The 26,055-nt window shown below is 40.6% G+C and overlaps 1 protein-coding gene and 1 long non-coding RNA gene across 5 annotated transcripts in view; one reads left to right on the top strand and one right to left on the bottom strand.

The window, feature by feature from the left end:
- Positions 1-26,055, top strand: part of DNAJB6 (DnaJ heat shock protein family (Hsp40) member B6) — a 92,610-nt gene that overhangs the window by 43,506 nt on the left and 23,049 nt on the right. For all 3 annotated transcript variants that reach the window (XM_083189002.1, XM_083189000.1, XM_083189001.1), the window contains exon 8: positions 1,531-1,601. In XM_083189002.1, coding sequence (XP_083045128.1) covers positions 1,531-1,601 — 71 coding nt within the window. The remainder of the gene's footprint in view (positions 1-1,530; positions 1,602-26,055) is intronic.
- LOC146081075 (uncharacterized) overlaps positions 22,150-26,055 on the bottom strand; it is a 39,157-nt gene continuing 35,251 nt past the window's right edge. Inside the window, exon 6 of one of the 2 annotated variants that reach the window (XR_014475057.1) lies at positions 22,150-24,906. This is a non-coding gene — a long non-coding RNA (uncharacterized LOC146081075). The remainder of the gene's footprint in view (positions 24,907-26,055) is intronic. The other variant, XR_014475056.1, reaches the window with a different exon arrangement.

The raw sequence follows: 26,055 nt of genomic DNA, 5'->3' as shown, positions 1-26,055 counted from the left end.
ATTTCTAATTGGCTACATATATAATCTAGACATAAAAAAGTACAGCTCAAAAATGGGCATCTTCCCTTAAACCAGTGCATTGCACTAATCCTTTAACATAGCATAGAAAGTGGCATTGTAGCCCATTCAAACATTTTGAACATTTCAAGTCTATACCAGAATGGTTTATCTTCAACTATGGAAATGCATAACCGGTGTCTACTGCAAAGGAAACTGTTGGATTAGTGAAACATCCTGGGTATTTGGCCCCCTGTGGGGGTTATACTGTTAGCCCTGCAAGCGACGGCTTATCTGGAATTTAATTTCACCTGCCTCTGGAAGGCGATGTAAAATCCCAAAAACATGAAAATGGCAAGTTGGGCTTCTGCATCTGTAAACGCACAATTTTCACTGTGTTTTGGGGGCTAAATGTCTTTTACAGGGTGATTGAATGAATTATATTGCCTGATTAAAAAAAGTTTCTTACTTCCTGTGTTTTATCAGGGGTAGTTGTATAATGGGTTAATCTAATCTATAAGGAAAAGTATTTGCTCTATCTGATTGTATAAATTAAATAGAAAAAAATACTATTTGTCAAAACTATTCAATAGCTAACAGACCCTAGCAATGTCATGCAGACATAAAGTGCTTAGTTTGTAGGTTTTCTAGGCAGAATGTAGGTCTTATTCAATTGGTCATGGTAATTAACCCAAGGGCTGTTTGCTCTGACAAAGCTATTTAATTGTTATGGGCAGAAAATCCTCGGAGTCTGACCGTTTTGGATGCACAAAACAGCAGTGGGGGGCGCAGTTGTCATGGGAGGCTGGCATCTCGTCCTCCTCTTACTCCCTCCGTTAGTCTTCCATACTCCCGCAGAATCCCAGGGAGTAATGCGACTTCCAGTGTGGTATTGGTGGACACTGTAGGACACTTATGACTTTGCAAATAATGGGTTCCTAGTTTAAAAACAAAATATTTTGGAATAAGCCCTTGTTCTGGCTCTATTACTGTAGGATGTTGCACATTGAATAAATACATACCTATATCTGCCTCCATTTAAAACTTGCTGCTTTGATTTAAGAAGCATGAGGCTGTGCAGTGGATGTTATTGACAGTACTGGTTGATTATCCCTTATCCAAAATGTTCATGACCACAAGCATACTCACCCGGTATCCAGATTTCCACGTTGGCCATTGAATTCCTCTACAGTGGCATCTCTGATCCCAAGGATACTGGCCCGGTGATGTCACCGGAGCAATGTATCCTTGGGACCGGAGCTGCAGCTGAGGATGATCCAATGGCCACTGTGGACGTCGGGCAACAAGGGAAGTATTTAAAAAATAAAAAATGGTGGGGGGAGGGGTGTGCGGTGCAGTTGCCATCTGGGAACAAAATATTCTGAAAACCTGTGATGTACCGAGCTATGCGTATGGTCTACGTTTTAAGAAGGATGGGCACAATGCATAAATAGTTATTTCTGGCTTCCCCAACACAATTTTCTTTGTTTTACCTTCACACCGCTTTTAAAATGTCTTGCTTTGTCTTTTCAGGATTGTTGAGAATGGGCAAGAACGTGTTGAAATAGAAGAAGATGGACAGTTAAAGTCCTTAACAATAAATGGTAAGGAGCAGATGCTACGCTTGGATAGCAAGTAAATTCAACGCACGCATGTATCAGAAATATTAACCTAAACAAGCACCATTTGTGGATTATCAGGAACATTTTTGAAGAATACTAAAGAACTGTTCAGAGTATGTACTTAATCTGAGGCATAAGTAAACGAAGCTCGTGGAGAGTTTCTGGTATGTCTTAGTCTCAGTTCAATTTTTGGGACCACGTTCATAGGACCATATACTTTTTGTTTTATTTACATCGTAATATTGTACGTTTTCTGTATGCACTTTTAAAAGTTTACCTTGGAATTACTCATGGCATCACTGTAGCACAGTGCGTTGAAGACCTCTCCGACAGTGTAAGGGGTAACAAGGAGTGAGCCGTAATGTTTCATTTAGTGGTTGAACCAAAGGTTCACTAACCGCATGACGCGTTTTACTTCAATTTGTTTAAAATGTGAACAAAGTGTTAGCTGTCTGCCCTGCTATCAATCCAACTTTCCCAGCAAACCATGTCTTAGCCTGGACTCCATCCTCCTAAACTATCTTATGTTAAACTACAATGCGTTTCTGGTTTCTATAATTTCAGTTTTGTTGTTTTCTATTCGTGCATGTGTGCTGGCCGTTCGGCACATTTTTGGAAGCTACTGTGTAATTTCACCAAACAAGAAGACCCTTTTTTTTTATTTTGTCATTTGCTAAAAAGTTGGATCTGAATAAATGCTGATGTTTTGTAGTGCATTCTTTCATTCATTGTATTTGTAGCATTCTTGCTGTCTGTGCCTGCCTGCCTGTGGGTAATTTTGGTAATTCTCACAATCCACTCTTTGCTTGTCATGCAAATGCGTGGACACTCACTTCCACTCCCGGGTATTAAAATAAATAAATTAAAGGGCAAAAAAAAAAGAACTTAGGAACACAATTCCCAGCCGCACTGTTTACAACCTGCTTATTGCTTCCTTTGTGTGAATGTATTACGTGTCAGAGGTAACACACAAAATGCAGTAATCTTGATGCACTAGAACCAGAGATCTTTCTTTATATTTGTACAAGCGAAAATAAAATAAAAAATGTTTACATAAATGATGGAAAAACAAATTTAGTTCAGGGCTTTCCAGTAGTGAACTGTCAGACCACATGTATATCTGTGTTGGATGCGAAACTTGTAGGTAAAAATTCCCGTATAATGTGCAATCAAGATTGCTGCATTTTCACAACTGGTTGGACCACTTTTACTGCACGCTACACACTCACATTATAACGGTTTCTTGGCACTCTCTATTGGTTCCAGAGTGTGTATTAAAGCCCATGGTAAACTTGTGGGTTACAGAAACCATTGACTCTTTAGTAACCGAAAAAAAAAATATTTTAAATGTTTTTTTTTATTTTTTAAGCTGCGCTCCCATTTAATTAATGTTTAACCAAGCAGACCGTTCCCCTTTAGTGGAGCCTCAAACTCAAGCATTACTCCCACTTACACTACTTTCCCATCCTTCTGTTTGAGGGTGGTGGTGGTGGGGTATATATGATATTAACTGAAGTTGCGAAGGAAGTCTCCCTGGTTTCTTCAAAGTTACAAATTAAAACTAGTGTGCTTTTATCTTTTGCTAAAACTCTGTTCGCTTATTCAATTTCCCAAAAAGGAATCTTCCAAAATGCTTTCTTTCTAAAATGCATCTGTTGCCTATATGACGACTGTCACTGTGTTTCGGCCAGTGCAGCTCGTCGATTTCAGTAATTGACCTGGTGGCATAATATGCTAACTGTATGAATTTCTTCCAAGCATGTAACCTACAGGTGCATGTAACCTACAGGTGAATGTTAACCCCTTGAGTGGTGGGTTTTGCTGGGGCAGGTTTATCCTGCCCCAGCAAAACCCACCACAGATAGTAGGAAGCCGCATATCACCTCCACTCGGAAGTTTTGCGGCGGCTCGGGAGGACTCGGGTGCCTGAACTCTCCCGAGCCTGCCGCCTAAGTCACTGATGCAAACTGAATGGCGGCAGGGGAGCTCCGGCGTACAATCCCCGGAGCGGGTGGTGGTGGTGGGGGGACGACCCCTAAAGGTAGTGTGCCAGTGGTGCTCCGCTGGAGGCACCACTGGCGCGCACCTAATGCAAAGTGGTTTTCCCGCAGAAATTTTCCGGGACAGCCCGCTGCGGCAGCGCAGCTGAGCCCGGGAAATTTTTGGGCATACCACCCAAGAGGTTAATCTTTAGTGGTGCAAATATAAATTACTTGGTACATATGGATGCACAATTACAGTATGTCAATGTTCTGCAGCTTTGACCTTAGCCTTGCACTGGACTACTTCATGGGTTGTTTGTTGCACGGATTTACCAATCCATGACACATTCACATAAGAAATTAAGTAAAAACTTTAGTCAGTTTACTCTGATTGTGTTCTAACTGTTTTTTATTTACCGGGATTATAACCTTTTGGCATTTAGGGGATGAAATGTTAAATTGTTTGTGAATAATGCTAAAAGCCCTGTTTCAAAGCCATGTATTTACCAAAGTAATTTTAAAATGTGTACAGCTAGTGTCCTACATCTAGCCTCAATATGTTATGCATCACAATATGCCTGGTGCGAGAACCTCCAAATTGCCAAAAATGAGTCGACCCGGTATGGTTAGGGAGCACCACTGTGCAGCAAGTCTCCCGGGACCTGGCGTACCTGGAAGGGCTTTTTTGCTTGACTGCAGCAATAATGTATGAGGACACTGTCTTTAATCTGTATTTCAAAGTTACAGCAGAAGTTTAAACTGTAAATCCATAGTAGAATTGGTGCTTGTTGGCATTGTGAGGTTTTGTTTTTCTGTTTAAAAAAGAAAAGAGAAAAATGAGGCATGGTTTTAGTTTTGTGTATCACCGTAGAAGGCTTTAAGATAAATCTTGGTAGTTTTTCCAAATTTTTTATTTTCTTCTTCGGGATCCATGGTTTCCACAGGGTGACATCAGGGACCCGCCTACAATCCCGGTGTCACCCTGTGGTTACCATGGACCTCGAAGAAAGAGAGTTAACCTAAGGTAGGTCTACCATAACTCTTGGTTTTTTTTTGTGAGGTTCATATTTGTAGGCTCGTATTAATGTAAAATGCAGAGTGATTAACATGGAAACCACGGTAACAAGGCCCATAATTTAGTGAGCAGAGAGGCTTTGCAATACCCTTTTGAGCTCTGTATTCTGCAAGACCTTTATTTTCCCCATCTGCCTTCACATGCTGAATAAATATTTTGGGAACTGCTAAGAAACAAACATGGCTACCTGGTTCATGCTTGGAAAGTGGTTGGTGTTTAAAGGAAAGCTAAATCTGGGACTACTGCTTTATGACACTGATTTATTTGCATAATGACTCTCTGCTTTATACTAACACTTCTATGAAGAGTTTAACCTTCTATGTGCACAGTGTGGCTAAGACTTTTGTATTGCCGAACCATAAAACATAATTATTTTTAACTTTTAAACTGGAAAATGACAAACCTAACAATTATCTGTATGGGGCATGGTCTCTGAGTGTGCTATACGTCCTCAGCAAATGGGAACAAGCAACAAATACACTTGGACCCCTTTTATCTGGAAACGGGTGTATTATGGTATTCCAGTTTTTTGGGAAAATAATATAATTTAAATCCTACACTATTTTGGCAGAATGCTACAAAAGAGTAGACTGGATCACACCAGAGTGTACCAGTATATGGTACATATTTCCAGGTGCCTCAATTAAGGTCAACATTTTAGCATAAAAGATTTGTAGCATTTGCTCTGTTATCCGGTTAAGTAATCAGGTCAATAGGTTGACTGAACAAATGTCGACTTTTTTTTTTCATTCTTTACCAGCCACGTGAACAATGACTGAAAATACAATATACACACAAATATACTGTTTCGGTGCTGAATAGCTAATTCCAGGTATTATCAGCCTGGTGACACAGAAATATACAATAAAGAAAAGGTTTTAGTGTAGCGCCCCTCAAGTGGGATCAATTAGTACATCAGCACGTGAACCATACCATATCTTATATGACTGCCAGAATTTCAATCAAAAAGGTCAAAAGGCGTATTCACAATGTTGTACTCCAGAACCATGAAATGAAAAAGAACCAATAGATGGTCTCAGTCTTTGTAACAACATACATATATTATTGTAGGGAAATACACAAATTCCTTTTATAACCCGGTGTGTCTTCTTTATTCGATTAAGGGTCAAATCGTTTGGTCAATGTAGATATGAACTCGCATGTATGCTTACATGTGCAAAGCAGGGGGTACACCCATCAAGGTATCTTTAGGGTGTCACAACCATTCTTATCAAACTCCAATAGTGCTTACATGTATGCTATCTTTTATTCAGCTATGGATCCTCCCATCAAGGTATCTTTGATATCCCAAAGAAAGAGATGTATCCATCCAGTGATAAATCAAAAGAACCTTTTATTTCTCACAAACGGTACAAAAAACCGCATGAATCTTTAAAAAAGCCAGGAGGCACCTTTCGACCCGTTGGTCTTTTTCAAGGTGGCCTCCTGGCCACTGTTTTTACCTGCCTTCCTTTATACCCTCACTTCAAACTGGTGAGTTACCCCTGGCTCTTTACCATACTTCCTTACTTACATACTTACTCCCAGTGACAAACGAGGGGAAAGGAGGCTTTTTTTTTTTAAGATTCATGCTATTTTTTGTACGGTTTGTGAGAAATAAAAGGTTATTTTGATTTATCACTGGATGGATACATCTTTCTTTGGGATATCAAAGATACCTTGATGGGGGGATCCATAGCTGAATAAAAGATAGCATACATGTAAGCACTATTGGAGTTTGATAAGAATGGTTGTGACACCCTAAAGATACCTTGATGAGTTTACCCCCTGACTGAGACCATCTATTGGTTCTTTTTCATTTCATGGTTCTGGAGTACAACATTGTGAATACACCTTTTGACCTGTTTGATGGACGTTCTGCCAGTCATATAAGATATGGTATGGTTCACGTGCTGATGTACTAAATGATCCCACTTGAGGGGCGCTACACTAAAACCTTTTCTTTAATGATTGTAAATAGTAACCTGTGTCAAGTGCAGCAAGTCTCTTTGCCTGTAGCATTCCACTGCGAAGCATTACATTGGTTATGGTTACAATGGCAAACATAAAATTAAAATGGTAAACTTTTTTTTGTGACTTTCCACGGAGATGGATCGTTAGATTGACCCAAGAAAACACCAGAAGGTCGACAGGGTTCTTAGGTCCACCGGAAGAAGGTCGACACACGTGTTATTTATTTTTTATTTTTGTAGGTGTCTAGTTCTGGACACTCTATAATGGTGTGTACACACGGGGGTGATATGGCTTCCGATGTTCCCAATATAGTGAACATCAGAAGCCATATTACATATTGTCGGCTTTTTAGGGTTAACGAGCCTGATGCGCTCTCCTGAGTGAGCGCAAATTGGCAGTGATATAGTGAGGGCAGGCAAGACTATATAGTGCAGATCTGCACTATATAGTCTAAATTGTCCCTCTGCAGCATGCCATGCTATGCGAGTCCCGATACCATCTGATCGTATCGCGACTCGCATAGCACGGCATATCTGCTGTGTGTACACACCATAAGTGTACGGCAGCCCCTCGCATCGCTCCTTCCGATCACAATGCTTTGGGCATGGTGTCTCGCTACACCCGGCACACTATTCTATTCTCCCTCCATGCCCTAGTGGGTGGTAGGGCATGAAATACCACCTGTTCTGGAACCACAGTGGGGAAAAAAAAATTCAAAAACCTGCGTCAACCGTCTGCATTGTCGACCTAAGGACCTTTCTACCTAAGGAGTGTCAACATTTCTTGTGCCGACCTTTCTTGTGCCGACCTAACGACCACATCCCGTTTCCACTGCATATATAAAATGGAGTTTGAGAGTTTCTTTTTAAAGAACAAACAACTTAAAAGTGGAGGAAGGGACAACTTTTTTTTTTTTTTTTTTTTTAATACAAATGCAATTAAGTTGTCTTGAAAATACCGTTTCTTACTGTAAACCATCTGCCTGTAATCAGTTTGGAGTTTTTTTTTTTTATGCTCTAAAAGTGTGTAGACACGGTACAATTAGCCTACCGATGTTGACAATATAGTAAAGATGGTGTCGGCATCGCATGCAGATCGCAAGGGTTTTAACCCCTGTGATCCCGATGTGCGCTCCCATATCGCACGGCAGAAAGTCTTGGCTGCATTAACTATATAGTCAAAACTGTATGCAGATCGCATGCATGCCGTGTGATGCCATCGCATCGGGAATCGCACCGCACGGCACATATCACCGTGTGTACACACCATAAGGTTACTCGCTATTCACCTAGCCCAAGGTAGGCTACAGTACAATTGAGAAAATGTATCTGCCTTTTTGATATGTTGTGTCCTCTGTATGAGGTGCCAGACTATTAGAGGTTTTCTGGCATTATGAGACCTAAAATAGCAGCAATACTGCAAATGGGAATTTTCTCATCCATTACATTTTGGTTATTTTCAATCCTATTGTTCTCAAATGGGGCAGAGTGCTGTTGCCACTGCTTCATCACTGGCAGTGGCACGCAAACTTGTAGCATTCACACTGCCGTCAGCACAAAATTGCTGGGACCTCTATGGAATAGCGAGCACTTTTGAGTTAGTTCGGGATATTACTTAGTTCTGCTTGACATCTTGGTGTGGTTTTATTTCTTTTTCTGTGTACAAATGTTTGTTTGGAAATAGAAGAGGGAAGTTTAAATGACAGGAGTGGGGTTAAGCTGTCCAGTGCCAATGTCTGTTTACAGTATATGCTGTTCAGTTTAATGATCTATCATAAAATAAGACTGCCTTTCTTATGCTCTTAAATTGCCTGTTTTAATGCTGATTTATAAATTCTCCACATTTCTGTGGCATCGTGGCTTGAACTTTACACACAACTTTTAATGATTGGTGTATCAAGCAGTGGGGAAGTGGCCCAATGTAGAAGCTGCCGTGCTCACCTCAACCCATCAGCTTCTACCGGTCACTTTATAGAATATTCTTGTTCAATGTTACTATGGGCAAATTTTCTCCACTGGACACTTATGCATTCTTCTTCTGGCTTGATACATCAGCCTATTTGTCTATGCCTAGCAGCCAGTGTAAATGCTAAAATCCAAGGCACATTCCCACTGATGGGGTTTAGGAATGTTTTGGGCTGTATTTATGATGTAGCCATCCTTATTGTGCAGGAAGTCAGTCTTCCCGGGTGGCTTTGGTTGCTAGTTTAACAATATCTAGGTCGACATGAGTTTTTTTTCCATGATTATTTTTTTTTTTTTAAACCCAGCTTGTTCTTACATCTCCGTCCACAAAGCCCTTAGTATGGCGAGCGTAAAGGTGCATACATACGTACAGATTTATCTGTCCGATCTATCTGGTGGGAACAAAAACCTGGAAATGTATAGGAGCAAATGACAATCAAAAAATTGTTCCCAAGTGCTTGAAAACAGTGATCAGTCAGATAAATTGTTTAAATTATTCTAATATAACAAAGTATATATTTTTTTCGGTTTTCCTGCGTTGGGGTGGAAATTTTTGATTTGTCATATGCTCCCATACATTTCCGGGTTTTTGTTCCCACCAGATAGATTGGACAGATAAATTTATACGTGTGTGTGTGCCCACCTTTACACTTACTGCGGATCCATGTCAACATAGACACAAAAAATCTGTAAAACTCATGTTGACTTTTTACCGTCTTGACCTTTTTGCCTGTCGACTAGTAGTGGCTGACCTAGACACTTTCGACGGAATGATCCAGGTGTCTTGGAATTTGTAGTGTTAAGGTCACAGTAAGCACGTTTCTTGCTTTCGGCAGCTCTTCCACATGATTTAGTCTGCTCTTTTTAGAGCTGATATAATTATAGGGAATGCATGATAACATTTGTCAATATTAATACTTTTCATGCAGTACATTATTGTTTGGCAATTCTGGCATTTCCTTACCCCAGGCTGTCACTGCCAGGTACACTCCCGATACTCAGGCTTTCACTGCCCAGGTACTTTCCCAACTGTTTGTGATAGAGAAGTTAATTCAATGAATTGTTATTTTGCCAGTTTTCCTTCCAGGACACCAGTGACTGTACGCCACAATCTACTCAGTAGTTCCTGGCACTGGTTCTGTAAATGTTAAATATCTGGGACATGGTTGTACCCTTTTAGTTACAGTATAAAACTAAAAGTTAGAAAATTAATTACTTAAAGCCTTATAATGCAATATTACAAATAACAAAACACATGTGGTCTATTTAATGCAAAAACCTTGTATTGGGAAGTTTATCTTACAGCGTTTATATAAAATAAGCATACATTGGAAACGATCCCTTGGAGACATCAGAAACCCTTTCTGCTTATGTAACCGCTGCAGCTGAGAGCAGGGGCTGAATGAAAGACCACATCTTTTCTCTGTTCTAGTATTTTGTTTGAGCTTTTTGGCTTCTACCAGCTTTTATATAAAAAGTGTGTTTGGTCTTCTGCTAACACCATCCCTCAGCTGAAACTGATATGTGGTCTGTATGAATGAGAGGTCTTTGTATGTTTCCAATGAGGGGGTCTAGAGTGGGTGTGTGAGGCTGCCCTCACACACCGTCAATCTGCACAACTAAAAAGCAGATTAAAGGCAGAAGTCTTAAAGTTAACCCTTTTGTATGCTAAACTATGTATGTTACACAGCAGCCAGAAAATGATGGTTATTGTATGTGCGTGTGTGTTTGTTTTTGTTTCTAGTGTATTTTTTCGTTAGCTTTCGAAGCATTTTTCTTTGAGCAGGCTTACTAGTGTGATATATTTTCATGCATGTCCTGGGGGGAAACATTCTGACTATTGCGTAGCTTTTGATTATGGCTGTTTTTTTCCTTCTTGGCCATGTAAGCAGTAACTGTATCATTGATGCGCCTCCTACGATCTCTTCAGACTAATATGATTAATGTGAGCTGATATCTGACAAATTGGAATGTCATGTCCATGTCAATTTACTCGAAGGCAGTAGATCAGTTAACTACTGGCTTATAAATATCAGCTGAAACATAAAATTGTATAGCGCTCTCTGCTTGACTTTCCGTAGGCAGGTCATAGATTATAATGCGCTATGTGTATGTATTGAATATGGTGGTTTGTTATGCTACATGCACAGTGGCACTGAAATGGTGCTCTTTGCAGTGTGGGTAATTGGACCCTGCTTTAGGGATGGAGCTTTGACATGTGTTTTTTTACTATTGACACTCAAATGGATGTACTCAGTTTGAGGCGGGGTGGTGAGCTGAAATACGTTAAGTCACCCATTTGACCTTTCACATTGCTGCCATTAGTTTGGTCAGGTGTAGCCAATATAAAAACCAGGCCATAATGAGTACAATTTAATATATATTGCACCACAATCTACTGTGACTTTATATTTGAGATCAGGGACAATATAATTAATACCGTGAAAGCTTCTTTCACTGTTCTTAGTGCTTTGACTGGTGACTCCATTATATTTAAGAATGTTTTAACAATTGTAAATACTGCAGTAAAAGTTGAAATTTACGTAGAAAAATCTTGTCCGTATGTATGGGTTAATTGACTTTGTTAATGTTTAGGTTTGTATAATGTCCCGGTATCAATGCACATCACAGCGTAATGAATGTTTTGAGTGTCTTAAATTGTGGCAGGTATAGTGATGTGTCTTTAGTGGGCAGACAGAGGGTGCTAGTTGGCAAATTTGCGGAGGGCATGTCTTGTATGGAGCGTGCACAAATGTGGGTTGTTCTGAAAGCTCAGGGTTAGCCAACCCACGGCTCTCTTCTCATCAAACTGCAGCTTCCAAGTTGCTGTGGCGCTGGGATGCGGCTCAGGCTGAGAGCGCATATCGTGGCCAAGCAATTCCCATTAAGTGGAACCCACTTGGCCAGAAGGAGCATTCACACAGGTTTCTAAGGAGTCTAAGCCAGCCCTTTCGTCAGCATGATCCGGTGGGCAGCGTATGCGTGTCGAGCTTGGAAGACTCTGGCAAAAGCATCTCCGGCTCCATTTTCATTTAGAAATTTGCTGCACATGCCTTCTCCTAAGTACTCCTGGCTGCATGTCCAGGCCCTGCTGACCAGTGGGCAATAAAGGAATTGAAACTAAGGTTTTATAAAAAAAAAAAAAATGAAGCGGCACTCGGGAGACCTCTGTAATGCAGTGAAAATGTAGAAGTCTAGTTCAACGTGTCTGAGAGAGGGACCTTTACTGCGCAACCCTGGCTCTTGCTTGTTGCGTGTAATAACGATACAGCTCCGACTGTGCGGCATCCATTCACCTCGGGGGCTGGGGGGTGCACGGAGGCCTGGGGCAGCCCAGCAGCTTACCTTGGTGTTGGGCTTGCTCCCCAGCGCATCGATCGGCTTTCCTGGCGCTTGGAGAGGTGATCTTCTTAGTTTCCTGCTGTCCAGTTAATCCCCAGGACCGGTTTTATCCATGGTGTTTGGAACCAAACACAGTTTAAATTCCTTCTTGGTGTTCCCCCTCCCTATCCTTTTCCTCTGTTATTGTATAAAATTGTTACAGCTTGGCCAGGTGGTTCTGATCCGCTGTCAAATGTCTTGGTTTCTAAATGAATGTTGCTGGGACGGGATGTGCTAACTTTGCTACCTGAGTCACTATTCAGATCCCAATATTCTTTGATCACGGCACCTAATATCAATGATTTTGGGCCAGAAAAAGAAATGTAATTGCTCTTTCCTAGCATCCTCTGGGTCAGTTATGTGGTTGTGCTTCTATTTGTCCACAGTTAATAATTGGCAGCCACCTGCACTGGTTTTGTCTGTCAAATTGACCATAAATTATTGGATTAGGTGCTGGACCGCTTACCTTTTGCACCCCTGCAAGTGCTGTCTCGTAGTTTAGAGTGCCATGGAAGCCCTAGGGCTTACAAGAGAAGGACAGGAGACATATCATATATTCTTTTTGGTGTAATAATTGTTCACCGACATCACATCTCCTAGTCGTTTCAATAAGAAATTTAATATTCGGACTGTATACAATCCCCTGATGAAGTCTTAGGACGAAACACGTTGGGATTCTGTTGTACGGCCAGACGGTCAATCAAACTTTGAAGATTTTAATAAATTGTTATCTTGGAGAAATGACGTATGGACTATCAATTGAGTAAAGGGCGCTGAACCACATTTGGGAAGTGTATGTTGTATGTAAGTTACCCGGCCCTCGGGTAACATTGTGGTATAGCAGCCTCAGTACAGTATATATTGTTAAAAGAAAGTTCTTCTGTTTGATATTGTTAAGCGCGTCGTGGAGTATTGTGTTGGCAATTGTATATATGTTAACATCCTGGTGAAATGATGGGCTCAAAATAGAAATGAGCAAATGTGATATTTTTTTCCCCCTCCTTTGCTGTGGTTAAAAGAACTAATGCCAACTTTTTCCTGTATAATTAGGGTCAAGTCTGTGGCTAATTGGGTATTTATCAAAGCATGAGGGGAATCAAACACTAATCAATCACCTCTTGTCATTTTTTCAAACACATAGGGCCAGATTCTCTAAGCTTCAAAAGTGATAAAATGGAGAGTTATAAACAGCCAGCCAATCAGCTCCTGTCTGACATTTTTCAAACACAGTCTGTGACATGGCAGGTAGGAGCTGATTGGCTGGCTGTTTATCACTCTCCATTTTATCACTTTTGAAGCTTAGAGAATCTGGCCCATACTGTAAAATGAGTCTTTGAAGCAGAGTGGCTAATGTTTTACTCTCTCCCTCTCCCCCTCTCTCCCCCTCTCTCCCCCTTACCCCCACTCCCCATGCTTTGATAACTATGTCCTAAATGTGGAATGAGGTAACTTTACAGCTGCTCCAAGTTTTTTAACATTTGCTCATTTCTACCAATTACTAAACTGGCTCATAAGTACTCTACATCCCACACTGCTATAAATGGCACTAACAGTACAGTGACTAAATGGGTGGAATGCACAAGAACATTACCCCATAGATTTACTTTACAGTGGGAAAAATGGAACCCCTTTTATTCCCTGCAGATTAGAATAAGTCTATTACCCTTTTGGTTGGATAAAATCTAGTTCTAGAATATTTGATACAGATTAATAACTGTTTCATTTTGAGTTTCTTTACGCATCGCCCATATGAAAGCTATGGTTCTACATTTTAAATGACCTTTAAGTGGTTCAGTGTATTACATCTGGAATTTTATAAACTACATGTTGCAACACAGCTGCTTTCCCTGCATTCCGCACATCGCTTCTTCATGAGAACATCTGGTTTTGGTTTAATTTAATTTTTTTATCAAAGTAAACAAAGTCTTTCAAATAGGGAAAAAATATATATTCCCAATAATGACATTACTTTACATCATCCTATACCTGTGAAGTTGTTCTAGGTTTTGATATTTAGGTAACTCTGACCAATGTTTCTCTGTCTCCTAGAAATGCAGAATTTGAGGCAGATAAGAACCACTTGGCCCATCTATTTTACTCAAGACGTGTACACGAACACATTACGGCTTTATTTTTACTGTGATGCCAATTATCCTACTAGTATATTTTTAGATTGTGGGAGTTAATCCACCGGAAGTCCTCATAGCTGGGGCCATAGTGAGACTCAAACCCATGACTACAGTTTTGTTAACTGTAACTTTTTTACTCTACTCTAATTTGCGAAATACCGGATCTCTTATTGGGAGTTCTGGTAAGGTCACTTTATGTTCTCATACTTAAATCATTTCAGCCTGTAAAATGAAAGGCCTCCATCTGAGAAAACAGGGTGATAGTTTACAAATGATTTGTAATCTCACTAATCCACATACTGCACCTCATCCTGTTCCGGTTCCTAGGCATTCTGAGACAAAATCAAGGAGCGGAGAAGGTGCTCACAGTAACGAATAAGTTCTCAGGTAATATCCTGGACATTCAATAGAATGCTAGAAGCTTCTCCACACTTTGCACTGCTTGACACGTGTTTTATGATAAATGCCAGGCGGTTATCCTTAAATGGACATCGGTAACAATGTAACACACTATAATCTACTATAATATGTAAGCTGAATAACCTGAGCAGCATTTAGTGTGTATGAAGGGAGCTGTAGGAGTGTATGTGGGTAAGGCTGTCATAGTACCGGTTCTAGGCTACCAATAAATCATGCGATTAGTGTCTTCACTAAGACATACAGTTTCCAGTGTGTTTTGTTTAACAGTCTCCTAGGAAGCAACCAACCCTAGCCATACAAAGTAACTGATAATAGACTGTACTGTATTAACCATTTGTTGCTCACATTAACTGAGCAATCAGTTTGTATGCTGTGGTTGGGATTATAAAATATAAATAGCCTTTGCACATGCGGTTTGTACAGTTACATATATTTATAATTTTAAATTCAACTTTTTATTTGTGAATCTGCATTGTTGCCTTATGTATTAAGGAAAATGAACATTCTTCTACTTCACTTCTCATTGATCTCTGGTGTAGGGGGGGGGGGCAAGGCTAGGAGAACACACATTAAAATAAGAGTAAGTGTTAACATGTCACCTGTGCACCAAACTCATCCAAACACTTTGGGGGTATGCAATCTGGGATCACGATTGTCGATCCCCTCTGACAGCTGTGATCCTGGCCCGTTTGCGGTCAGATCGACCGCATAACGACAGACTGGATTCAATGTCCTGCCTGCCAATAGGGGCGTGGCCACGAAAACGGCCATGGATTTTCAATCTGCGGCCTGGATCACTACAATCCACGGCCGTTATCGGCAGAACGGGCCCGACAGATTCTGAAGTCGTGCCCGTTCTACTGTGATCCCCCATCAATGCTGTCATTTAATGACGGCATTGAATAGGGAGCCGCCGCTATTTCCCATGTCGGAAATAGCGGTGGCACATTGCATGCATACACCCCTTTGGGCTGTATTCTTGTAATAATAGACTATTATATATGATGCCATCTTACAAAATCCTTTTGCTGGGGAATGTCTGGAGTTTTATCTGGAATACCTTACACATCTTGTAACTTCTAATAATCGTATTTGTCATCGTTCAAAACTATATTATTAGTTGTTTAGTCGAGCTAGATCATCAGTAAGAGCTAAGATTAAAGTGAATACAGAAGTGAGAACCTATCAGAGTGTGTGTGTACATACATACATGGTATACCTGCACGTTTAGGGTGTGATCACTCTTTGAATTCGTTACACCAGGTTCATGCTCTAAATTTTTGCACCCGATTTCATTATGTTCTAATTGAGGTTTCATCTAGTGCCCGTGTTCTATGTGCCTTGTTGCTTATAGCAAAAAGAAAGCGAAGGGACACAAACTATTTTATTTTTTAAACAATAGTTTTTATTTTACTTATACAGAAAAAACAATTTAACACAAAGAAAAACGTGCAAAGTATTGTACAGACAGTGAAAATAAACAAAATGCGTTTTTTCAGAGAGATGTATACAAGATATGAAAAAATTTAAAGTATGAGTGTAGTAAAAGCAAAACAACTAAAACAATCAGCAATAACACCAAAAATAACCGGCAATTCCAAGGAGGAGTGGAAATTATGCTAAGGGGACCATACATTATGGAAAGTGGGATGTATGTAATGTATTCCATCAGTCACAAAGTGAATGCATGTGTAGAGAGCAGTCATGGACGTTGCCTCTGCACGTTTCTAGGTGCACATGATTATATTTATATAATATTATAGCCATCACTGTGTTGCGAAGTACCACTTGCACTTATAAGCCCCATACACACTAGTAGATATGCTCAGAGCAATATCAGCAGTGTTTCCATATGAACTCCGGGCCAACGTTATTCTGTAAACTATAGTGTTCAGTGGTGTCACTGGGATCTGCTGGACAGAAGTCTTGTTGGATATATTTTTTTTCCCTCTATTTCCCCCATGGCAGCCATGACCTGTAAAGGAGTTATTACAAACTGGTGTTGTGTATATGTGCAGGTCCCGGAGGATTATGCCAATTTTGTGAAAAGGTTATATGTGTATCTTCTACGAGTGCGGTATCAAATTGTGGATTAGGAGGTAAATGGTAATTCATGAGTTGTTCAAATGAAATGAGACGGTAAAAGCCAGGCTCATATTGATCATGCTAATTTATTAGGCGTTCCACTGGTTATAATGGAGGAAGAAAGTCGTCAGACAGTGAAAAAGTCAGGGTAAGCCATGCTCGGTTTAGGTGGTGGTATCACTTAAAGTGGTGTAGGTGCATGGTAGTAAACAGTCTGGATTTTTCTTGGTGCTGGTCGGAGACCAGCAAGGATAAGGAAATTAAAGCTAAACACAAAAGGGCGCATATAATTAAATGTACCTTATGTGATAAAGTACTTCCAGAAAAACATGTGGGCAACCTATGTGAGGCATGTAAGACCCCGCAGCAGATACCTCTGGCACAGATGGCCAATTTGGTGGATATGCTAAAAACTGCATTGGCAGATACCTTTGTCACTATACAGGATTTGGGGAAAAAAGGGTGCTAAAAGAAAGCACGTGGTCCTGGGTGACGATTCTGTGGAAGACTTAAGCAGTGCCCAAGTACTAGGCCAGGACCTAGATCAGGGGTGTCAAACACAAGGCCCGCGGGCCAAATCCGGCCCGCCAGACCTCTTCCTGTTGCCCGCGCAGCCGCCGCCAGCCTTCACCTTTTATTCTCGATTTTTTTATTTATTTTTTTAAACAAGAAAGCCACCTCTTCAGCGCATGCGCGGCAGCCTACAAGCCAGAGAACGTCTGCCCTCTAGCGCACTGCCGCCGGTCGTCAACCCCTCCTCCGCTCCCACCTGCTGTATAGGAGCCAGAGAGAGGAAAGAGCAGGTCCGTCGTGGTGAATGGTGGTGCTGCTGCTGCTGTGCGCTCCAGGTCACTTACTGCTGAGTGTGCACTGCACAGTGACCGGGAGCACACTGCCCCCCACTCCTGGATAGATAGTGCGAGGAGTGCTACTCACAGGAGGGAGGGGGAAATGCGCCTGTGTGAGAGCGCAGCTGTGTCCTTGTGGTGGAGCAGCTCAGACTGGAGTGGACGCATCAGAGCGGGTAAGTGTCAAACTCTCTGCCTATGTGTGTGTGTGTGTGTGCACTGGCACATTGCAGCCCATCATTAATTGCTGTGTCCCATGATAATAAGCCGGACATATGCCCTAAGACTGAGTGCTGCCCCCCTGTGCAGGCAGCGTGTGCCCTAATGCACTGCAGTTCACAGCAATAGCAGGAGGGAAATGCTACTGCTGAGTTACAGTGGTATTGTTTGGGACATACTTGTATGAAGGACACTATTATGATAATAAAGAGTGGACACATAGTCCTACAGATACAACCGGCCCTTTGAGGCTGACCAAACTGCTGATGCGGCCCCCGATGAATTTGAGTTTGACACCCCTGACCTAGATGATGGGGATATATCTCAGGATGAGTCTGAGGACTTCAATCCGGATATGATAAACAATTTACTGGGGTTAATTCCTAAAGCCCTTAATATTGAGGATCCACAAGAGGACCTTAATTTACAAGAAATGTTCAAAGACAAGAAAAAGAAGAGTAAAACTTTCCCTTGTCTCAGACCCTTAAAGAGGTTATTATAGAGGAATGGAAACATCCGGATAGAAGGGTGGCCATACCAGGTAGAGTGGGGAAAATGTATCCCTTCGATAAAGAGCAGGTGCTGACTTGGGAGGAGGCACCAAGGATTGACACAGCCATAGCGCGATTGTCTAAAAAGACTACATTGCCATTAGAGGATGTCAACATATTCAAAGACCCAATGGAACGAAGAATGGAACAACATATGACCGCTGGAGCATCTTTGAAGCCAGCAGCAGCCATGGCAGTCACTTCTCGCGTCATGAGAAGATGGTGCCAACAGCTAGAAGCAGATGTTCTGGATGGTATCAAACGGTCGGGATTGCTTAAGACAATACAAGACATTCAACTTGCGGTGAAATTTGTGTGTGAGGCATCTATGAATGCAGTCCGTTTAGTGGCTAGAACAGGAGCCACTACGGCAGCCATTCGACGTGCCTTATGGTTGCGCATCCGCTGCCCATGGTTTCAATCAAAAAATAAATTACTATCCTTGCCTTTCCAAGGCGATTAAATCATCCAGTTGTTTACCAAAAAGATAATCACCAGGATATCTGGGGGAAAATCAGTATGGCTGCCTCAGGATAAAACTGGGAAAAAGATTGTGCCCAATAAATTCAATAAGTTTCAACATCAGGAGTACAGAGATGCTAGCTCCTATAGACCTGGTAGGGCTTATAGAAGAGGATCCTGGACATCAAGGGCAAATTTTCGTGCCCAAAGAGAAGGGAGATTTCCTTTCCGAAAGGATCAGCAATGATGTCAGCACACAGACAGTGGGTGCCAGGCTTCTACAATTTTACCCAGCCTGGCAAGAATCCACCACATACGATTTGGGTTCTAGAAATAATAAGATCCGGTTTCAAGATCGCGTTTACGAGATATCCAGGAAACCTTTTTATAGAATCCCTAGTTCCCAGGGACAAAGAAGAAAGGCAAGCTCTTTTCTCAAGCCTACAGGCGATGTTAAAGCAAGACGTGGTCAGAAGAGTGCCAAAGGAACAAGAAAGGCGGGGATGGTATTCCCGTTTTTTTTCTTGTGGTGAAGAAGGCGTCAGGAGGGTTTCGTACCATTCTAGACCTCCGTCGCTTAAACAAGTTTGTACAGGTCCGAACATTTCGGATGGAGTCAATAAAATCTATCATTCCAGATATAAAGGAAGGAGATTATGACATCCATAGACTTGAGGGATGCGTACCTACATATCTTCAGTCATCAGAAGTTTTTAAGGTTTCGACTTCAAGGTGTGAGTTATCAATTCACAGCGCTTCCCTTCGGTCTAGCAACCTCGCTGAGAACATTCTCAAAGGTGTTGATAGTAATTATAGCAAAGTTAAGACAAAAAGGCATAAAGTTATGACCTTACCTGGACGACGTATTGATTGTGGCAGGATCAAGAAATGTTGTAAAGGAACAGAAAAAGTGTTTTAATATTTAACAAGACACGGTGGCTGATAAATGTAAACAAGTCATCTGCAACCAACACGAGATACAGTATCTAGGAGTGGTGATAAATACTTGCAGCATGAGAGTGGCATTAACCGCAACAAGGAGAGAAAAACTTGTCCGACAGATAAGAATGATGAGCAAGAGGTCAGAAGTCTTATCATTTAGCTTCCCTTCTGGACTTGTAACAGATTATTACCTGGTAATATGCTTTCCTCTACTCCACCATGGCAGCATATATTCCCGGCCCTTGAAATGTAATTTGTGGTATGTGGATTAATGACCCTCCATTTTTTAAAAGCAATTTGGATAAAATAATTCCGTTTATTATCCCTATCACACTGTTGGGTAATGTGTGGTGCTACAGCTGCGGTGGAGTTATACATCCTAGTGTGCCTTGCCATGTTTCAGTATACTCAAACTACAAATCAGTGGCAGGGAATACTGGAATATGTAGTTCCACAGCTGCTGCAATACCACAAGTTGGCTATACCCTTCCCTATATCAAGGACCCAAGTGTATTTATATTTTAGTGTTGATCTATTTTTTAATATATATACGTGTATATATATATATATATATATATATATATATACTGATAACCTATATGGTTGGCTGAAATTATTTCATTGAGACAAGTCCGGTGTGTGCAGCTTGCTCATGACTACATATCCCTATATCCCTATACTGAAGCGGGCACCCCGGCGGATGAAACAGAGTGTGTGCACGCCATTTCATATATATATATATATATATATATATATATATATATATATATATATATATATATATATATATATATATATATATATATATATATATATATATATATATATATATATACAATAATAAATTGATGCGCAAAAATCCTTAGCATAATTAAAAGTCCATCCCTTTTCATCCAGAATATCTGGGATTGATCTGGTGCTGCTCAACTCCAAATGGGGTATGCCCAACCCCCACCGATAACATGTAGAAACAGAGAGAAGGAGCGCACAATGAGCAGGTTATAGATCAAATCTTTTACTAAAGAGATAAAGCTCACATACAGTTTAGAACTTAACAACGCGGGACAGCTCACGGGGTACAGGCGGCAACACAGACGTATCAACCGGATGAGACCACAGCAGCATCTCCACGATCAAGATGAAGGGACTCGGACACAGCACGTCAGAAAAGCCACACCCCAACGCGTTTCGTCATCTGGGACTTCAGATATAGTGAACAGACCCTTGTGTCGCGCCACAGAATTTATGGTCAAGTTATACGGGGCTGCCCTACTCACTGAATCCCCTGTTGGATGGGGGATAGGGGGGAAAATATGGAGAGCAATAGTGGGTTGGCGCCCCTAATGTTGATCACTCCAATTAGATCAACCAAGCCTTAGTCAATATAAATCTAGCACATAGGAAAAAAGTCCATTCAATCTTTAAATATTTATTAAAAAGTCTTTTCTTTCCACACAGTGGTAATAGTTATTCCAGATCTTTGTACATGTCATTGATACATCTCTGGTACATGGAAACAGCAGAAGAAAGTAACCTAACGCGTTTCGCCCCTTTAGCGGGACTTCATCAGGGGTTAACTGTAAAGTTATACATAATTTATTCAAATAGTCATTGTTAAAAATTAAAATATGGACAGTTTTCATCATAACAGGCTAGTATACGATGTCTTAGGCAGCATACATCTTAATACTTATAGACATGATATACAGAAAAATCTATATAAAAAAGCGGAAGGAGTGAACAGGTGAAGAGAAGCTTTTTTATATAGATTTTTCTGTATATCATGTCTATAAGTATTAAGATGTATGCTGCCTAAGACATCGTATACTAGCCTGTTATGATGAAAACTGTCCATATTTTAATTTTTAACAATGACTATTTGAATAAATTATTTTTGTATAACTTTACAGTTAACCCCTGATGAAGTCCCGCTAAAGGGGCGAAACGCGTTGGGTTACTTTCTTCTGCTGTTTCCATGTACCAGAGATGTATCAATGACATGTACAAAGATCTGGAATAACTATTACCACTGTGTGGAAAGAAAATACTTTTTAATAAATATTTAAAGATTGAATGGACTTCTTTCCTATGTGCTAGATTTATATTGACTAAGGCTTGGTTGATCTAATTGGAGTGATCAACATTAGGGGCGCCAACCCACTATTGCTATATATATATATATATATATATATATATCTATATATATATATCTATATCTATATATATCTATATCTAGATCTATATATATATATATATCATTCTACCATTAACAGAACCTTACTATTGAGAAGAGAGAGAATACTGTCAATTTGGTGTATGTATGCATGTATGTATTTTTATTTCTATATACAGTGTGTGTGTGTGTGTGTGTGTGTATAATATATATATATATATATATATATATATATATATATATATATATATATATATATATATATATATATATATATATATATATATATATATATATATATATATAATGGTATGCAAAAGCACCCATTCTTGCCATCATCTGACTATCCGAAATGCCATTGACTGTATTGATTTAAAAAAAAAAAAAATAACCGCTAACCCCAACAAACATGGTTTGCATTATTTTAAGTTTCCCAATGAAACCTTCCTGGGACTTTAAAGTGCTTTTAAATAATGTAATCTTGTGCAATGGTTCTGAAGGCTCAGCCAGCTTGAAGTGGTTAGTGTTTTCTATACCGGTTAGATTGCAGGGAATGGAGGTGCTTTTCGTGATCATCCCGACCATATAAGCTGTTCTTTCCGATCCTACGCTGCAGTGGTTAACAATTCAAGTATCCCTAAAAGGGCAAAATATTTTTTTTATTAAATCCAATTAATAATAGGGTGTACCTTTTTGTATCAGTCTATTTTTTTAGTCTAATATATTTGCAACTAATTTAACTATGAAAATGTGTACACAACACATTGAAAGCCACGTACAGTATAATACAAACTGTTCTAGCAGTGGAGGGGTAATGCATGCTATGGATTTACTGCTGACTATGTACACAGACCCTTGTTAACCACAGTCCAATGCAAAGTGCATGCACAACCCAGTCATCCCAGCTGTTAGTCAGCGGCTGGTTGTAGTTGTACACTATTAGTGTGCCTGTGTAAATGCAGTTGGTCACAGTTTGGGGGGAACCACAGGTATAAGCTATAAATCTGAGTTCTATGTGTTAGAAAATAGCAAATATACTTTATCTGTAAATATGCCCAACTATATTCAAGATTACTTTCACTACCTTGGTAAACTCTGGTTCAAAACACTGCACGATTCCTGGAAGTCTGAGACCAAAGTCCGAGTGTGTCCTTGGATGCTAGACTTGCTCTGAGGCTGGTGTATAACTGTATAAGCAAGCACACGCCATGTGACCTACTGATCTCGCTGTCTGCACTCTTAATCAGTGGAACATTGCGTTCTGCATAATGCCTCCAAAAGCATTCTCTTTAAAGGGACCCAACATATATAAATGAAATAGAATCTTAATACTGAAATGCTGAATATATGCCAAAATCTGAAGATGATTTTGGCCAAACATGCTGCTCATAATATTACACTGTTTCTTCCCATGACTGTTATCTTTGTACTGTTTCATGTGTGACTGCTAAATATTTTTCAAATGCATTTTATGACATACTGTAGGGCACTGTCCAAAGCAGCAGAATATGAAAGCATAACTTTTGTTGTTGTTGAATCCTTCTCAATTGTCTTCTATTATACATGCTACATTACCGATATACCGGTGGTACCTGTTGGTGGGTTTGCTCTGCTCATTGTGTCTCTCAGACCAATATTCTATCTGTTGCGTTACCCTGCTCACTCTGTCTCCAGGATGATATACCTGCTGCGTTACCCTGCTCACGCTGTCTCCAGGCTGATATACCTGCTGCAATACTGTGCTTGCTCTCTCTACACTGCTGTAAACATACTGATAAATATCTGCTGCATTGCCCTGCTTTCTCCGTCTCAAACCGATATACCTGCTGCTTTGCCCTGCTCGTTTTGTCTCAGACCTATTTTATACCTGCTGCATTACCCTGCTTGTTCCTTCTCTGTGCTGTTATAAACAGACAAAGGCCCTTATTCAGATCTAATTGCAGTACAAGTGTGTTCTCCAAATAGGCAAAACCATGTGCACTGCAGGTGGGGCAGATGTAACATGTATAGAGAGAGTTAGATTTGTGTGAGTTATTTTGTTTTTGTGCAGGGTAAATACTGGCTGCATTATTTTTACACTGCAATTTAGATTTCAGTTTCAACACACCCCACCCAAACTTAACTCTCTCTGCACATGTAACATCTGCCCCCCCCCCTGCAGTGCACATGGTTTTCACCATTATGAGAACAAATTTGTACTGCGATCAGATGTGAATAAGGGCCAATGTCCATCTGTGGCATTTTTTTTTTATTTATTTATTCTTATTTTTAAGTGTTCTTCATATTTTTTTGTTGGGGATGAAAGTGACCAAGCTATTGCATGTAGAAGACGTCCTATAGTTGCAGACATGTATTACTACAAATAGAATTGCTTCTGGAAAATTGCAATACTTTTCCCACTGTAGCGCAATATGGTGTCTGGCAGATCAGGAGTTAAAATGCCTTAATTTGCTTATGAAAGACAAAAAGTATATGCAACACATAAGGAAAACGTTGAACATAATCCATCAGTCATCATTCTAGTGCGATTAAATAGCAGAAATATTTATAGCCATCATTAATCTTCAGAAACCGAGACTCTGAAAACACAGTATGTGCTCTGGTTAGTGTTGAGTGATCTGGGCTGTTGTAGATTGGCCATTCATTCCACGATGCGGAGAGGCAGTAATGTTCTTTATGTGGTTGAATTTGAAACCCAATGGGCAGTATTTAATGCTGCCGGCGAGGGAGTTTGTGCGGCGAGGATGGCTTGCTTTCAGCAAGGATAGGCGGAAACAATCCATCCTCTCCATCTAACCCCCTATCCAGCCGCTCGTCGCATGCAATGTTCCAGTCCTCTGACGCTGATGAATCCCCAGAATGGTAAGGTTCGACTGAAATGCGGTGAGCCCCGCCGTTTTGACATCCTCACTCGCCGTTTCCACCTCGCTGAAAAGAAACAGCGAGGTGGAAACGGTGAGTGAAAGAGGGTCAGTTGAATACTGACCGTGAGCTATTGGCACTGGCCATAGCTTGCCTAAATGGCATAGAATATACCCCATTGTCTTCTATCCAGTACTGAATCATATCTGTGGTTGTGTACCTAGAAGAAAATAGTATTCATACTTGATTATCCAATAAATGTCCTCATGAATAAACTACATAGAGTTCTGTGTTAGCCTGATATTCTAACAGTTCCAATTAACGGTTTTGGCTTTTTCATGCCGCTAGATACAGAAGTTAAGCTTCTCTTGCGTCTTTGTCCTGGTCAGTTTTAATAGAGAAATCAAGGGATGCCATGACATTGTGCCCACTTGTAAGTGTCTACTCCTACACCGTGCACTCGTGGAGGAAAGTCTTCCAGCCTGTCACTCACAACTTAGCTGCTGAAGTGGCAACACCGTTTTCAGCTTTGTGTTTCAGACTTCTACTCAAAGCAAAGTACACGAAGCCTAATAGTACATACACACATGGCGATTTAAGTGTTATTTCTAAGCAATCTGAGTAGAGTGCTTAATGAAGCATGGATTGCTCAGTGTGTACACCCTATAGCAATGGTGATATTCAGTCCCCTGCGTCCCCATCACCTGCAGATAGACATGCATGCACTGTATCTGCTTAGATTGCAGGGTTTTGCCTATAAGCATAGCGTACATCGCATGTGTGCTAACCGTTCTGTGCTTTGGCTGCTCGCTCAGCACAGAGAACCCGGCGCCTCTTGTTTACAGAATTAAGTAGAACAGTTAAAGGCCTGATCAACCTGTGGCTCTCAAACTTTGGAAACTAAAAGTCCCAACATGCCCTACCACAGTTTTGCTTATAAGAAATGCTTAAACTGTAGCAAGGCATACTGGTATGTGTAGTTTCACAACAGCTGCAGAGCCATAGGGACAGTCAGGTAATGAATGTGGCGGTGCACAATTGCTTACAGGTTATGCTGACACATCTGCGAAATGTATTGTTAATCATGCATCGTAAATTATGGTGATTCATTTGACTGGTGCACATCTAGATTTATTGTCTGCAAATAAAGAGCAACGTCTACAAATGAGCCTGGTTCTGGAGCGAAACTGTGCCAGGAATAGTGTCATGTCTCATGTCCCCGATACCTCAATATTCTCCCTGGATGCCCTGAGAGAAATAAAAGAGCAGCAGGGAGGGGTGGCATGGGGGAAATATGGGGTAATCACGGTCGGACAATTTTATTATGAGGGAAACATCAGATCGTTTAGCGAACTACTGATGGAGTATG

The sequence above is a fragment of the Crinia signifera genome, chromosome 5 (genome assembly GCF_055691185.1).
Source record: "Crinia signifera chromosome 5, ASM5569118v1, whole genome shotgun sequence".
Lineage (NCBI taxonomy): Eukaryota > Metazoa > Chordata > Amphibia > Anura > Myobatrachidae > Crinia > Crinia signifera.
The sequence above is the reverse complement of the archived record's forward strand: the minus strand, read 5'-3'. Positions and strand labels throughout refer to the sequence as shown.